Source organism: Tenrec ecaudatus, chromosome 10 (assembly GCF_050624435.1).
Source record: "Tenrec ecaudatus isolate mTenEca1 chromosome 10, mTenEca1.hap1, whole genome shotgun sequence".
Classification (NCBI taxonomy): Eukaryota; Metazoa; Chordata; class Mammalia; order Afrosoricida; family Tenrecidae; genus Tenrec; species Tenrec ecaudatus.
This window is the reverse complement of record NC_134539.1, coordinates 61715963-61733678: the sequence shown is the minus strand read 5'-3', so window position 1 is coordinate 61733678 and position 17716 is coordinate 61715963. Positions and strand designations below refer to the sequence as shown.

At 40.5% G+C, this 17716-nt stretch overlaps 1 protein-coding gene across 10 annotated transcripts in view; it reads left to right on the top strand.

Annotated features, from left to right (window-relative positions):
- The window catches only part of DENND1A (DENN domain containing 1A), a 598491-nt gene that overhangs the window by 196241 nt on the left and 384534 nt on the right, over window positions 1–17716 (top strand). For 8 of the 10 annotated variants that reach the window (XM_075560471.1, XM_075560469.1, XM_075560467.1 and 5 more), the window contains exon 4: window positions 6501–6550. The exons of the other annotated variants lie outside the window; for them this stretch is intronic. In XM_075560471.1, the coding sequence (XP_075416586.1) occupies window positions 6501–6550 (50 nt within the window). The remainder of the gene's footprint in view (window positions 1–6500; window positions 6551–17716) is intronic. 10 annotated transcript variants of the gene reach the window in all.

The following is a 17716-nucleotide window of genomic DNA, read 5'->3' as shown; positions in this document are numbered from 1 at the left end:
TTAGAGGTTTAAGTTGTCATTAAGGCACAAACTAGAGCCACTTCTCTGACACAGTTTTTATCACATCTGCTCGGCTTATGTCTCAAGAGGAGACGTGGAGAGCAGTGAATTCAGCCTGGGCCCATTACCGGCTGCTTTTTCGCGCGTTGTAAAAGGAGTGAGACCTCAGGGAGGCGTGGAGCCTCCTCCCGTGTAATGTCCAAGTCAGATTGCAAGGACTAGTGGCAGGGAAGCTTTGGCCTTGGGGTGTGAATTCTTAGAAATAGAGGCACAATTAAGTTTAAAAAATTCAAGGACTTTGATAATGAAAGATTTTTTTCCTAGACTAATGTGAGCAGAAAAGTTGCCCATCTGTGCACATTTTTGCGTGAATTTAAAATATTTAAAAGCTGACAGCTTTTAATATGCGTACAAAATAGTATTTCTATCAGTGCTCTTTTTTTTCCTTCTTTTTTTTTAAGTATCTTCCTGAGGGCAAGTTGCTTCTCCAGTGAAATCCTGTTTGCAATTTTACTGTTGGGACCTTATTCCTTTGGTGCGAGCTGACTTGTGTCCCAACTCCTCCTACTTCCCCCAACCTTCCTTCCTTTTCAGAAATACTGATGGCAGCAACATTCGCATGCAGGCAGGTTTTGAAAGGCTTAAGGAAAAGGACAAGGCACAATATTTTTGAGCAGTAATATCAAGGCCAAGAAATGGCACGACCTGTACCACCAGATGCTGATTGTAAGAGAGGCTGTAGCCAAATCATTTGTTCATTCTGAAAGTGTTTGAAGTGAGGGCTAGGAATTTCATTGTTGTTTAACATTGACCTTATAAAACAGAGCCATTTCCAACTCTTTTGTGTTCTGGTGTAAAGTTAATAAAAGCAAATTTTAGTCTAAAGGATTCTTCACACTCTTGGGAAGTTGTTTGGGAACAACTTTGTTTTAAAGTGATGTTTTGAAGAAAGAAAAGGTTAAGATCATTGAAAAGAGTTTGAAAATGAATAAGCTATGGGACACAGTATTTTTACATTGGACTTCAAAGGTCCTGAGGTTTAGACCTAGAAGCATTTCTAGAAGTGATTCTGTCGCTTATGTCAGCAGGCCACTCTGGACTTAATGTCTTTAGTAATTTAGGTAGAACATATATTTGAAACAAGTTTATGGAGTATTAGCAATTTCTATATTTTATAATCATTTTATCTTAAATTACAACATTGACTCGCTATATTATACATTAGCATAATCATAACATCTATGTGACTGGATATTCACTAAAGTTTTCAAAAAGCGAGCTCAGGGTAAATATTGAAATGGCCGAAAGAAAGGAAGGCACCTCTAGAGCAACTGAAAAGCGCTGTTAGCAAACGTGGCCGGCTTTTATGTTCGGCCTGGAAAGCCCTTTCAAAGCTGCTTATTCAAAGCTACCGTCTCTCATTAATAAATAAATAAGTGAATGAATGAAATTCAGTTGTAAGTATTGGATCTTGGATGTAATGTGACATTTACTGTGAGGGAGAAAAATTCTGTTTCCTGTTTTCCTATTTAGGAAACTTCTGATCACCATTCTTGAACTTGGTGTTAATTTAGCTTCTAAGAACTTCTTACCACCCTGTTTTACCCTTCTTGATCACAGTGCTTAAGCTCCCTGTTCACTTTCACAGGGAGTTCCTGGTTTTAACTTGAAATGGCATACGGTTGACATTTTGTTAGCTTTTTGTATGTTTGGATTTTGTAGTGTTCTGTTTTTAACTTTCGCCTTGAGTTTTAAGATCATCAATCACAGGCTTCTTTCAAGTCAGTTGCACTGTTCCCAGTGGCAAGGCTTAGAGGGTCAGCATTTCCCTCATGCTATTAAAAACAAATTTAAACACAGAAATGGAATATTTCAGGAATTTGAACTCCCCTGATCTTTTTATCACACATCTACATTTTGAAATGAACAAGTAAATTAGGTATCCAAGAAAGTCAGGCAGTATTCTCCCACTCTCATCCCTCCCCTCCCCTCCTCTCTCTTTGGACAAAGTTAAATTATCTGTGGTATCTACAACCGACTGTTACATCTGCTTTGAGCAAGCCACAGTGAAGCTGATTGTAACATTAATATTTTAAATACATTCATTTATTCAGACTATCTCTTTATTGAAATGTTTTCCCTTTCCCTTCCCCCACAACCCCTCTGGTCCCGGTTGTGAATTATTAAGAGTGTCCCTCATCTCCCAACAGTCTTAATTGTCACCAAACGGGGCTTTTGCCTTTGAGATAGCACTTATTTTGTGGGTGTGTCTGTCAGTTGTTTTCATCTGCCAAACACAACTCAGTTTTGTTTATTATAGATTTCAATGAAGCAATGAAAAGAATGTCTGACTTCTGAACTGATGGCCATTTCAGGATCTTTGCTCCCCACCTCATGTACCCCAAATTCAGAGAAAATTGGTTTAGTCTTCTCATTGCTCACCATTCCAGTGGAGCCTGTTAACTTTGTTTTCAAAGTTTTGCTGCAATGTAGTATTCTGTAATGGATAAATTAGAAATGTAAAATTTCCCATGCTTTGCAGCAAGTAGCTCAGTTTGAGCAGAACCTGTTCTGTTTTTCCTCCAAACTGGAGTATATTTCCTTGATGGTCCTTCTGGCCAAAGGAGAATTCAAACTGGGTGAGGTGTCTATGAGTTCATTTCTAAATTTTAAATTTCCTTCACAAGTGTTAGGTGCGCTGATTTCATGATTTTGGCTTATCCTTGGAGGCCTGGCATCTCCTGTGGGCAGAGCTCTGTGGACGTTGTTGCTTTCTTCCACACGGTGCAATCTGCTGTTTAATAGATGCATAATTGAAAGGTTTGTGCAACACTTCCTCCCTGCCCCCTCTGCTCTGATATCTTCCCACATGAAGTATCGTATATTTTGTTAGGAAGAAAAACCCTTTTCGAAATTGCCTATTTCATAAATTGTCTGGTGACACAAAGGGGTTGAATGCTGTATTCTCGGCTCATTTATTTTGAAAACTTTGCCACTGAACTCACCTTAATCAATGAGCTCAGTGTTGTCTCCAATAAGTTATGTGTTGGCTGTATTGATTGGGAGGGATTTTAGAAAACCCGTCTGGGGTTTGTAATGTCAGCAGTGTTTTGATTATGAAAAGAGTTGGAACCTGGGGACATGGAACCAGGTGGCGAATGTCCTAAAGCCAGTGTGGTGACATGGTGGACTGGTTCCCTCCAGGGATCTGGTTCATGCCCTGCACTTTAACTGTGGTGACTGGCTACTATAGATTCACTTTTTTGCTCATTAAAATGTTAAAAAATCAAACTGTACATAAAAAGATTTGTGAAAATATAAAATTGGGAATTGATTTGGAGAACTGGCACACCACCCCCTGCCTTAGCAATGAGGTCATTTACATTTCATCAGCTGTGCTGCATCCTGAAGATCCAATTTATGTCGCAGGAGGTGAGGTTGTACTGACTGAGGCTGGTGGTCCGAAAACTTGCACAGGAAGCAGAAAGAAGGGATAAAAGAGGAAAATTGCCGTCTACAAAGAAAGTCCCCTTGCCAAAACACAGGTTGTAGCGGACAAAGGGGGATTGGTATCTGATTAATATTTTGTCCCTGATAAAGTTAATAAATAGAGATTGTGGGGTCCTCTGCCAGAGATGAGCTCAAGCGTAGGAACAGTCGTGAGGATGACGCAGGACTGGGTGCCGTTCTGTGGGGTTGCTATGAGCCGGACCTCGCTTGATGGCACCGCACAGCAAACACGGCCGGCGACGCCATGCTCAGCACCTCTGTCATCAAGCGTTTCCAGCCCTCTGCTCGTCATGGCATTGCTCACCCTCGAGCACGGGGGTTTTGTGGATAAGGTGGTTGAATGTTGTTACATGTGTAGAAGGAAAAGGTCGGTATTAGGAAAGTTGGTTTATACCAGCAGGCTTTGTTTATAAAAAGCATTGCTGATTTCCCCTTTTACCTAGTCTCCCTTCACCAACTCAGATGTGGATGTCTCAGCTCTCACTGAGCTCATATATGAAAATGCCTAGCACTGAGTAGATGCTCATTTCTGTTTTCTCCTCCGACAGCACGCCACCATCTTGTTGGACTTAAGATGGAATATCAAGCTCTTGTATATCACCAACACGAAGAAGCATATTATAGTATACAAACATGTGCCTACATTTGCCTGTGTGTCCCACCCCCCTCCCCTGTGCTTAATTAGACTTACTGCTGTTTCCTTGGGTAAAAAGGAAAGCTCTTGGGAAGTGGGTTATACTCAGCCTAGATTGGGTACTTTGTTATTTGTTCTAATATTATCTGACAGACAAGTTCAAGGTTGGTTATGACTCTTGACATTAGAAAGTGGTAAGTAGTTTCTGTATTGTAGTGAGTAATAAGTTGGGCATATTAGATTCCTTTGACTCTGCTGTAGCGCACAATGCTTTCTCATAGCCATGGGGGTCCTTTCTCTCAAACATCTTTGAGGTCTTTTGCCAGTGAAACTCCAGCATAGATAGAGGAGTGCTTTCCGCACCTGTAACTTTTGAGGGGTAAAGGATAACCGTCTTTGTAGCTGAGGTTGGCAATGTCTGAGCCTTTGGTGCTGAGTTTTAACGAATGCTTCATACACGTACTGAAGTTAAGAGAGGCTTTGTGGTATTATTTGAAATTTGAGGCTGAAGGGAATGTGTAAGGAAGTGTGTGTGTGTGGGGGTGGGTGTATAATTTATTGGGGTACTATGGATGAGTAAGAGTGTACTTTGTAACTGAAGCTACAGACATGAAAATGGATATTTTATATGATTTCTTTCCTAATATTTGCCTTGTAGCATTATATACTGACACATTGTCCTTATTTTTCTGATCTTTCATGAACTTTTGCAATTTGTTTAAGCACAGTTAGTTTTAAAGCAGTGTGCACATGTATAGACTTATGAGTGCCACCCTGGAATGCACTGCTACGTCTATAATCCGTCCTAGAATATGCTGGGAGGTATTGTTTTCTTATCCACTCTTACTCATTTTTTAAAATTTCCTCTTCATTTGCTATTTGATGACATGCCTTAACAGTGCTGTGATGCACATAGTACCAGACCAAGATGATATTAAAAAATAGGATATGCTCAATTGAATGATATAGGCGGAACAAGCTCTGGCAGTACAAGTCAATGTGCTTTCTGCTTCATTGAGTGGGTTATTAGATTGATGTGGTTTATTTCTTGAATGATAGAACTGGTTTTAAAAATAAATGAAGCGAGAAGCATCAATTCTGTTAGCATTGATAATTCATTATTATTGGTTAGAAAAGTGCTACATTTGTAAACTGATCTTTAATTTATCACTTGGATTAGGATTTGCAATGGGCAGGTTTGTTTTAATTTGAACCAGCTTTTCCATGGCTGAGAAATGTGTTCCTCATTTTGTCTGGAAGTTGGGATTTTAAATAGTTAGAGAGCAAATCAAATGCATGGAAGGAATAGTTAAAAAAAAAAGTATACTATTAACCTCTGAACTTATGATAAGCACCAACTGAGGATTGGTCAAGCCTGCAGTTAAATTAAGTAAACTACAGAAAATTCTACAAAGTAAGTAATAGTAAATTTTGACTCCGTCTTATGCTATGGGCATATATCTATGCAGTATGTCTACTGGGAAAAGGCATTCACCCTGCATACTATGTCTCATATATCAGTATTTAGACATCTCAGTGTTAGACGGTTGCCGTTTCATGAATAAGTCTTTGAAATGTCACTCTACTTTCTGAGTTCCCAACTATTCCTGAAAGAAAACTGCTTGATTTTTATATGCCTTCCTTTTTGTAAAAAGACATTGGAACTGATATATTTGCTTTGATTTTTTTGATAAATTATAAGCAGGTAAGTGAATCCAACAATGATAATGATATTTTAGCTAAAATCAGCACATTTTAACAAGTGTTACAATTTGATTACAAAATTAATTTCAGCCAGGAATGGCAGGGAGTAAATAAAGTTGTAAACTCTGGGGGGAAAAAAATTAGTTCATGCAGGGGCAATTTTCTTCAAGTTGGCTTTCTTTCTGCTTGTGATTTGGCCTCTTGGTGTTAGGAAGCGCTGTCTAATCCTGGCCCCCTCCGTTCCTAGGTAACAGGCAAAAGCGATGCCAGCAGCAGCGGCCCTGCCAGGCCAAACCCATGTGGCTTGGTGTTATTCACTCTGATCCATATGGTCAGGCTGGAGATGGTCCCTGGAGGGGTGTTAGCACTCAGCAACCCCACCGCCTCCCTCCCTTCAGAGCTTTCCTGTGTGGCTCCTGCTGCTTGCCCATGTGTGATTCTTGATTAATTTTTCATTTTTAATGAAGTTTGATCATGTTTATTATTTATCATGATTGACTGCCTGGTTCTCCCCCCATGTAATTGATAAAGCCCATATTTCTTCATCTGTCTCCTCTTTCTGGAGGGTAAAGTTGCTAGATTGTGTGCTGTGGTTAATGTTAGATTTATTGGTCCCATTAGATGTATAAATTATCTCTCTTTCTCTCCACAGGAAGTTCTACAGACTTTGACCAAGTTTTGTTTCCCCTTCTGTGTGGACAGGTAGTGTCAAATTTTCAAACTTTACTAGGAAAAAAAGGTGTCAATCGACCTGCTCTAGAAAATAAAAACCATACCATTCTTAACATTCTGTCTGTTTAACCATGATTTAAAACACCCATGTTCCAAGGAGGGTTGCAATATTTCCCCTGCCTGGGGATTTTATGGGCATTAGCAAAAAAAGCTTAAACTTAGAGCTTTGCATCGTTAGTTTGTGAGCTGTTTCGTGCCTGGCATTAAGTTTCTGATTTTAAAGATCAGACTCACACTATGGTTAAGGATGGTTGGTGTTTTACCCGAGTGGTATTTTGTGTTTATTTAACTCGGAATATGTTGTGCTTAGTCAAGTAACATTACCTGATTCCATGGTCTTATAAATATGAGATAGATTTGCTTTTTATTCTAGACTTCAACTTAAAATTTCAATCTTATTAAAGGTCTTAAGCATCATAAAAGATAAATGGCACGCTGCTCAAGAGCACGGTGCATTTTGTTAGGTGGATGAGAATGGTCCCTCTAGGGAAAACAGAATTTTCAATCGCTTTCTAGACTAAAAAATACAAAGCCATCTAAACATTTCTTTTGCGTTTACATTATATGACTTGAGATGTACAAATAGAAGGACTCTGAGATAAAATAATTGGAGGGCTTTTAAAATGTAAACCATTGGTTAATGGTCAGAGTTTTACAGAGCTGCTGCTGTGTTGTTTGTTTTTTTCTTTTTTAAAACTTTCTATAGCTCTAGTTGATTAACAATATGAACAGAAATGGCACAACCTATCATTTTTATCTCATTTTAAAGAACTGTCAGTGTTTTCCATCACATTTTAAGGAGTTTTATTATTTATCGTCAACTTCATTGTTGTCTCTTTTCAATCTATGAGACTACACATGTATTACAATTGGGTGCTAAGGAGTTTTTTTTAACTACCATTTTAAATAATAAGCCCTATGATTTCCTCCAAGAAAATTAGCTCCAGGAAGGGTTTAGCAGGTATTTTAATGTATGTAAGCAAGGCAGAACCTGAGACACTATGTCACTGGAATATTTCTTATTTGTGGTTCCAGTGCCCTGGCTTATATGGATTTTAACCTAAATAAGACGTGAGTTCAGAATTGGTCATCAAAGGAATTAAAAGAGTACTAAAATATACCCAAAAAGCAACTCTGAAATGTTACCAACCATTTATAATCACTGCTTTCCATGCTCTGAACATCTTCTTTCAGTCAGACCCCATTGTAGTATTTCCAGACCCACGCTTTTTAGTGCCTGGTACCAGGGATACTTTACTAGTGGATTGATGCTCAACATGGAATAGCCTTACCTTTAAGAGGGTCAGTCTTTGTATTGAGAGTCCTCTTGTCTCTTTTTTATCTTTCTCCTAAAAATAGTCAGGAAATAGGGTTTTGTTTAGAGATGTTTAATGCAAACTTCACATTTATATGTATAAATTAGTGACACACGAAATGTCCTCTAGTCATTTATAAAATGTATTACAAATTATGGCAAGGGCATATTTTCACAAATGAATAAAGCTGACATGTTTTAAAGGTGGTTAGGTGCTTAGCAAAAAAAATAAGGGAGTGCCTTTTTACATGACTTTTTGCTAGAGTAGTGATCTATTTTGGATAGGTATTCATTCATTGACTTTGTAAACTAAGATTAGAACAAAAGTACAATGAGATTAACACTTTCCCCCAATACCCATGCATGTTACACACACACACACACACACACACACACACACACACACACACACACACACACACACACCCCCCATCCCTGGCTTATTACATTCTGAAGGGAAAAAAAAGCATGTCTTAAATGATAGTTTTATATATATATTTGGTTCAACAATAATGTCTGATGCCTTTTCCTGGTAGAAAGGTATTTTTCTTTGAAAATGTTTCTCCCCAAATAACCTTACCCTAATCACATATCCCTCCCACCCCCATCCCCCGCTCTGACCCCAAAGTGATTTGGGGACAGGATTGTTGCGTTACGGATGTGTTTTAGCCCTGGCCAGGTACAATGCTTTTTCTTACATTGTGTTATATTACCCCTATGTCTATAGATAACTTCTCATGGTAACCCAGAACACTTTCATTTGGAAACTATATGTTTTCCTTCTGTTTCTGTGAGCACCCTTAATGTGGCATACTTCAATGCATAAGAGATAATAACAATGAAGTTCATTTTCAATAAATTCAAAGGCTTAATATCACGATGCCTTTAAAAATTTTACTAGGTCACAGTTAGCACTTCCAAATAGATGTGCTCTGATTCCGAGACCCGCAAAGCCCCCAGGTGCGCTTATGACATTGTGTGATTAGAAAGCATGCTCCCAGGGGAGATGAGTGATGCCTCCAGGTGATTGTGTGCAGGAGCGAAAGCATCCTCGTCCCTTCAGTGTCTTTGCTCGCCTACCTTAAGGAACAATAACCCGACATTCCAACATTGCTAGTCTGTTTCAAGAGCGGGAGTTTCACAGTCACCATCACGTCACTCATTCACATCGACATCTTTGCTGTCTCTTGTGTTGTTTTAAGATTTACTTTGTGAAACCAAGACTTATGAAAAATAATAATAATGCTTGCTGTCCCAAAGAAAGTACTTTCTCATGGATTGCCTCACTTTATTCTCACATCATAAGAGACAAGAACCAATGCCGTTATTTTCGTGCGAAAAAACTTAAGTTACAGAGAAAGCATGACTTGCCCAAAGTCCTCGCAGGCTGTTGGCACGGGACAGTGGTCTGCCTCCCAAATGAATGAGCTTTTCAGTAGGGCACCTGAGGAAGGGCCGGTCCTCAGTATGGGTTCATAATGGATTCCAGTCTCACCAACATGAGGAGCTAGAGGGCGGCCTGTGTCTCCCAAACCACAAAAGAGCCAATAAAGATTCAGCATATGTAGAATTATGTCGGTGGTATGAAGGGCAAGGAAGTGGTACCAGACTCGGAGCTCTGCCCCCTGTGTTTCTGAGCCCAGTCAAGGAAGCATCATAAAACCACATTAAGCATTGTTCTTCTAAAAAGATAGTGAGGCTAGGAAGAAAGAAGTCAGAGAACATTCCTTAGACCGACTGGGGCTTGGCTCTAGTCTGCAAGTGTGGCAAGAAGTGCATGATTGGAAGCACACACTAGAGGAGAAATCATGCATGTGCCTAGAGATTGTTCCCGTCAGAGGAGGTGGGAAAAGGAGGAGGAGATATACATTGTGACCACATGGACTCTGGCTATAGGAGGCCACGAAAATATGTGGGAACAAGACCACTGGATTTTTAAAGCTGAAATTCACCAGACTTCTAAACATCCCGCATGCAGCAGGAAAATTGAGATGCCTAGAGAGGAAATGACTTGGTTTTGGTCACAATTATTAACTGCAGAGCCGGGAAAGGGACATACACTCTCACTACTCTACATCGACCTTGAAAGTAGAGGAGAGTTGTTGAATAGCATTCTCCAAAACTTATTATTGATGAAAACATTGGGTGGTGGATGCTAGTCCTTCCAAAGTATGTGCTTATCTTCTTTCAGAATCTAGAAAATAAGCCACCGCTCAGTTGTCCTATAAGTGACACACAAATGACAGGAGCACTAATTGAGATGAACTCTTCTCAGTGGTGGCGGCATACTGTTTTCGTGCAGGATGTATCACGGATGCAACTGTGGTTTGAGCGCTGGCTATCGTTTTAGCAGCGTTCTTGAGTGGTGCATACGGTTGACAAGCCAAAGAAAGGCCCGGAGTTGGAGTCCACCCAGAGATGCCTCGTTCCAACAAGGAGCCATTAAAAGCCTATACAGTACGTTTCTGCCCTGAGACAGAGTCATCTCCATGAGACAGTCGACTCCACGGAGCTGTTCTCTATGAAAGGGCTTCAAAAAGCTCATGGGAAATCTGAATTGAAACACATAGAATTAAAAAAAAAAACACATTTCATTGAGGGCTCTTATAGCAATCCATGCATCAATTGTATCAAGCACATTTGTACATATGTTGCCATCATTACTTTCTAGACCTTTATTTTCTATTGAGCTCTTCGTGTCAGCTCCTCTCCGCTCTCCCCCATTGTGTATCTACTATATTTCTGGCTCTGTGCTATCCTATTTCTTCCTCCTTTTTTAAAGACCCTCCATTTAAAGACCACAAATTTGCTACTGTACCATTCCTGCCACATAGGGGAAAAAGAGGCTCAATAAGTTGGCCAAGGTTGACTATTAGTAAGTAGTACAGCTGATTGTGCCCCACAAACCCTCAAAGTCGATCACACTGCCTTCATTAGATAAATCACAGCATAAATTAAGTAAACTTCTACATTGATTTTGAAAGCAATATGTATTTATTGCAGACACTATACAATTAAGATAAGCAAAGGAAATGAAATCCATGTAGAGACAACAGAGTTAGCAGTTCAGTAATTTTCTTTTCGGAGCTGCCTTATGCATGTACCTGTTCTACTTTTCAAAACGGAATCTACTTAACCCACACTAGTCCCACGGTTCTAGTTGCAACCATAGATTAAGCTGTGCTCCATGGTCAGTTTTTATACCTTTAGATAATGATGAGGCTATTGGACGACAGTGCGCAGAGCACTGGGGGTTACAGCTAGATTTCAGTTTTAGTTTTTGCTCCGTCGCTGACCTGCTTTGTTCTCTGAGGGCTATCATTTCCTCATGCATAAAATTGAGGGAGTTGGATTAGGTCTCTACAATTCCTCCTAGTTTTCATATTCTTTGATTCTCCAGGTAGAATTCTTGCTTACTTTGTCAGAGTCAGGTAGATGAGGTGAGTGGAGACGTCTCTGCTCTTCTTAGAATCATTCAGTGAGCTTCTTGGGCAGATAGGTGCTGCCCTGTATCTGGCAGTGTGTGACCTAGTGTTGGTCCCAGGTGCTTTGAATTAATGTCTTTCATACCATTTGTATCTTTGAGAATGTGTGTGTGTGTGTGTGTGTGTGTGTGTGTGAGAGAGAGAGAGAGAGAGAGAGAGAGAGAGAAACAGATACACACACACACACACACACACTTGAAGTGTAGGCAGATGGAAAGTAGGTTTTAGAAGGGAGTTTTAAGGCTCGGTGTAATTGAGAATTGTTTGATTCCTCCTAATCACCCCAGATGCACGGAAGGAAAAGACATGCAGCTTTTGGAGGTGCCCTGCAACCGATGGCTCAATAGATGAGTCTTCTCATTGCCATCGAGCTGATCCCAACTCATAGTGACTCTCCAAGACAGGGGACAACTGCTCTTTGGGTTTATTCGACTGTAACTTCCTAAGGGAGTAGAAAGCCACCTCTTTCTCCCTCAGCGAGCCTGGTGGTTTCAAATGGCAGCCCAACGTGTGATGACTGCACCACCAGGGCATCTAGGTAATTGTTAGTGAGGTACCAGTGGCGCAGAATTAGGACATTTTATACCGTCCTCTATTTATTATAGCCTAGATAATGTTAGTAAAGTAGAATAGATGGAGGATGACATAAAATGACTCAGTTCTACACCATTGATATTTACCATTTTATTACATATGTAATTTATGCTACTTATTTTGTATAAATTCTTTCTAATCTGCAAAATCCCTCTGCAAAGTAGATTGTCATTTTACAGAGAGGCTCAGAGGGAGACTAACTTGCTTACGCTCACCTAGCTCTTGCTCACTGCTATGGAGTCAATTCCTACTCATAGCAACCCTGCAGGACAGAGTAGAGCTGCTGTGAATTCTACTGTAGACTCCGAGACTGTAACTATTTATGAGAGTAGAAAACCATCTATTTTTCCCAGTTACCTATCTAACTGGAAACTCACTATCATGTAATAATAGAACAGACAAGTAAGTTTGTAGCGGAGATCCAAGAAGAGTTTCATTTGGAAGATGTTAAGTCTGAGAGGCCTGTGAATCGTGTAAATCGAAATGTTAACTAAGTAGTCGAACATACTAGTTAGAAGCATAGGGAAAGCGTAGGTTGGTTGGAGCTGTGAATTTGGAAGTTATCTACACAGGGTGGCATTTAAAACCATGGTGAAAAGTATGTGAGCACTTAGGGGAGAGGTCAGAGGAGCAACAAAGGCAGAAAAGGACCACCCCTCAGTTCAGAGGAGGATGAGTAATGAAGGCACCATCAGAGAAACTGACAAGCAGGCAAGGGGGCGGAGTGGCCACCTGTACTGAATGCAGTTAAGATGAGAAAAAGTGTCTACTGAATCGAACAGTGTGGGAGTTTTGGATGATATTGATAAGAGCAGGTCTAGCTGACTGACAAAAGCCGAAGATAGATTGAAAAGGGCTGAGGGATAAACTGGAGTGAGCATACTACTCATTGTTATGAAGAAGGATGAGAGATATGAGTCAGTCATTGGATGAGAATGAAGAGTTAGATAATGATATATAGATATATGTATAACTATATGGAAAATATATATGGTTATCTAAAGATAGAGGAATACCAGAACTTGTTTCTAAATTGTTGGGAGTGATGAGAAACTGGACTGCAGGTATGTTACTCACTAGCTATGTGAGCAGGAGTCCTGGTGGCATAGTGAATTAAGTTTGGGCTACAAACCACAAAGTCAGCAGTTTGAAACCACCAGCTGCTCTGCAGGAGAAAGATGAGACTTTCTACTCCATACAGAGTTACAGTCTCGGAAACCATAGGCATAGTTCCACCCGGTCCTATTGGGTTGCTATAAGTCTGTTGTGGCCTTGGTTAAATCATCCCGATGCTCCATGCCAGTTACGTAAGCCACCCATCCAGTCTCACCTGGACAACCACAACACCTGCCTGATGGTGTTCCGGAGCCCTGGTGGCATAGTGGGTAGGAGCCCTGGTGGCGTAGTGGTCATGAATTGGGCTGAAGTCCACATGGCCAACAGTTCAAAACCACCAGCAGCTCCATAGGAGAAGGACTGGGCTTTCTACAGCCTTAGAACCCACAGGGGATGGGGTGGGGGCCACTATAGGTCAGCATTGGCTCCATGGCAATGAGTTTGGTGGCATAGTGGGGCTATGCACTGAGCTACTAACCACGAGGTCATTGGTTCAAACCCACCAAAAGCTCAATGGGAGATAAATGAAGCTATCTGCTCCCGTAAGAATTTAAAGTCCTGGAAACCGAAAAGAACATTTCTACACTGTTTTCTAGGGTCACTGTAGTTGGAATCAGCTCAATGACAGACAGTGAGCTTGATTTGGTTGAGTTCTACTCTCGACTTTTTCCAAATTGGTCTCCACATAACAGGTAAAATTTTTTAAATGATAAACCAGATTGAATTATTCTATTGATTAAAAGTATTTATTGTTTTCTCTTGCTTTAAAACAAACCAAAATTTGGAATTTCACCATGACCTAGGAGACTCTCTGCCTGATGAAATGCTTGCTAATTTAATTTAGCAACTTCTTCGGCCACTCTCTTTAAAAAAAAAATTATTGGGGGCTCGTACAACTCTTCTCATAATCCATCCATCTATTGTGTCAAGCACATTTGTACATTTGCTGCCATCATCATTCTCAAAATATTTTCCTTCTACTTGAACCCTTGGTATGGTATCAGCTCCTCATGTTTCTTCTCCCTCCACCACCCTCCCTCATTCATGAACCCTTGATAATTTGTAAATTATTATTAATTTTTCATGTCTTACACTGTCCAATGTCTCCCTTCCCCACTTTTCTATTGTCCATCCCCCAGGGAGGGGTTATATGTAGATCATTGTGATCAGTTCCCCCTTTCTCCCCCACTTTCCCCTTATCCTCCTGGTATCTCTACTCTCATTATTGGTCCTGAGGGGTTTATCTGCCCTGAATTCCTTATGTTTCCAGCTCTGATCTGTACCATTGTACATCCTCTGGTTAAGCCAGATTTGTAAGGTAGAATTGGGATCATGATAGTGGGGGGTGGGGGTTGGAAGCACTTAAGAACTAGAGGAAAGTAGTATGTTTCATTGGTGCTATACTGCGCCCTAACTGGCTCATCTCCTCCTCGGGACCCTTCTGTAAGGGCATGTCCAGTTGCCTACAGATGGACTTTGGGTCTCCACTCCACAGATCCTATAGACACCTCGTGACCACACAGTCTGGTGTGCTTCTTCCATGTGGGCTTTGTTGCTTTTGAGCTAGATGACCACTTGTTTATCTTCAAGTCTTTAAGACTCCAGATGCTATATCTTTTGTTAGTCAGGCACCATCAGCTTTCTTCACCACATTTGCTTATACACCAGCTTTGTCTTCAGCAATTTTGTCAAGAAGGTGAGCATTACGGAATGCCAGTTTAATAGAACAAAGTGTTCTTGCATTGAGGGAGTACTTGAGTAGAGGCCCAATGTCCATCTGCTACCTTAATACTAAACTTATAAATATATGTACATAGATCAATTTCCCCATTGTCATATATACTGGTAAATATATTTACATATGTACATGCCTGTATTTAGACCTCTATAAATGCCCTTTGCCTCCTAGCTCCTTCCTCTATTTCCTCTTGTCCCACTATCATGTCCAGCCTTCATTTAGATTTCAGTAATACCTCTTGGTTATATTGCCCATGATCAAACCCTACCAGGTCTCCTACAGCCTCCTCTCAGCCATTCTTTTATCTCCTTTTATTTCATGTGCTTTAGCCATACATCCTTGGTCTGTTCCAAGGATTCCAGGCATGTTGGTTTTGTCATAGGTTGAGTGTCTCTTTTTTTATTGTCTTTCACTAGTAGCATCTTTATAAATTTGATCTTTATTCTTGAGGGTCAGAAACATTACACATAAATATCTGAGAGCAGCAATATCAGCAGATTCCATACTATAATGTTGTACTTGGCACTAATTATAGTGATCAATCCTGCCATCAAGCCTATTTGGACTCAGAACAACCGGTAGAGGGTTTCCAAGGCTGTAAATCTGTATGGGAGCAGACAGTTTCCTTTGTCCCCCCTGGAGCAGGTTGGAGGTTTGAACCGCTGATCTTGAGGTTAGCAGCCCAAAGCCTGGCCCATGGTACCAGTCATGGCTCTTTATTATAATGATTAGATGCACCAATTTCACCTCCAGAAACAAAACAAACACAACCAGGTGTTTATGATGTGGTTCATCGTAATTTCAATCCGTCTGAAGTCTGACATTACATGTACTGGTTTTCTTTAGTTTCTAGAACATGCCCAGTTCTTTCTTGATCCCCTAAATTGTCACATAGCTCCTCCTCCTAGAATGACTGCTCCATCATAGGCTTAGCTCAGTATTGCTGCTGTGTCAGGGAAGCTGTCCTTCACCACATTGTCACTCCTTCTCATCTGATTTCTGTTTTCTTCTTAACACTACCATAAGTAGTGAGTTTCCATATATTTGCTTATTATTCCTCTCCAAAAATTGGTTCTAGGTTTTTGTCTTCCCCGATTACTTTGAAAAAATAAATACGTAAAGTAAACAAACATCGAGCCTCAGTTCCCCCAGCTGTAAATGAAGAGACTTGCATGAGATAGTTTCTAAAGTTCTTCCCAGTTTTAATGATCATGAAATCTCTGAGTCCTGTCAAGAAATCATGGGTGCAGATTTGGAGGTAAACACTCAACCCCAACTGCAAAGGGAGCGAGGACAAGCAGAGAACAGCAGCACCAGCCACCCTCCAAGCTCACCACTGCCTTCTTGTGGTAACGATTCATGGTGACTCTGCAGGGTGGAGTAGAATCACCTGTTTCCATGACTCTAACTTTCCAATGGAGTAGAAAGCCTCATCTTTTCCCCACAGAGTGGCTGGTCATTTTCAACAGCTGACCTTTTGGTTAGTGGCCCGGTGCATAACCCATTATTCCACCAAGGCTCCTAAAATTCCTTGCATGCTCAATACTCATATCCTTCTCTTTGGCCACTGTCTTTTGCCTGACTTTATAGGAAAATTTCAACAGGAAAAATGCTTTAGAATTTATTAGTTTTAATTAGTTCTTTAATGCTTCCTCCCCCCACCCTACTATCATGACCCCAGTTCTACCTTATAACTCTGGCTAGACCAGAACAGTTACACTGGGACAGATAAGAGCTCTCAACACACAGAATCCAGGACAGATAAACCCTAAGGACCAATAATGAGAGTAGCGATATCATGTGAGTGTAGGGGGAAAAGGGGGGAAGAAGGGGGAGGGGAACCGATCTCAATGATCAACTTACAACCCTCCACCTCCATCCCCAGGAGGTTGAAAAATAGAAACGTGGGTGAAGGGAGACAGTGGAAAGTGTAAAAAGGAAAATAAAAATAATTGATAAATTATCAAGGGTTCAGAAGGGATTGGGAGGGTGGGGAAGGGAGGGGGAAATAGAGGAGTTGATACCAAAGGGTCAAGTAGAAAAGGTTTTGGAAATGATGGCAACATCTGTACAAGTGTCCTTGATACACTTGATGTACGAACTGTTATAAGAGCTGCAAGAGCACCCAATAAAATGCTTTATTTTAAAAAAAGAATTTATTAGTTTTAACAGGGCTGTGATGAGTTGTTTGTCACCAAACCAGGAATGAAAAGGGGAATTGAGATTACTAAGTGCCTTCTTCTAAACTCTGGCACCTCAAAAAGACTCTCTGACTTAAATGCAAGTCTGGTGGATTGCTTAGTGAGCCAGAAGACTCTACTATATACAGAAACAGGCAATAACGGAGAGAAATGAAAGCATGCTTACTGCCTCCACTCATAAGCATTCAAAAGCTGAGTGGGTTAGAGAGGGATTGAGGAAATGCATGCTTTTGGTTTGAAATTTAGTTTTCACATCCCTCTTATTAATTGTTCCTACTGTGGATTGACCTTACTATTAAAGGCTTTTCTCACTGATTTCTAAGGCAACCTTGGGGTTAGGAGGGAGGGTTCTCATTGTTAATCCATATAAAGGAATGGACATATTTAGAAATTGAGTTACTTCCTAAATGAAGGCCCAGCTTGCTGGTGATTGAGTAGGAAATTAAACCAAGTAAATGAGTAATGAGCCATTTTTTTGAGTCTCTAATGTATCTCATTGCATTTTCAGTAGTTGAAAGATAATAGGACATTCATGACACCAATTCACAAATCAGGTGGTGTTCATTCTGGGTTGTTTTCCTGGAGACCTGGGGTGCTTTCTCTTTATCCAGCCTTATCAGTACACTCTTCTTCTGTGATGCTGTGTTGAGAGTACGTATCCCTTTGAAATGTTCTCTTTGTGAAGTC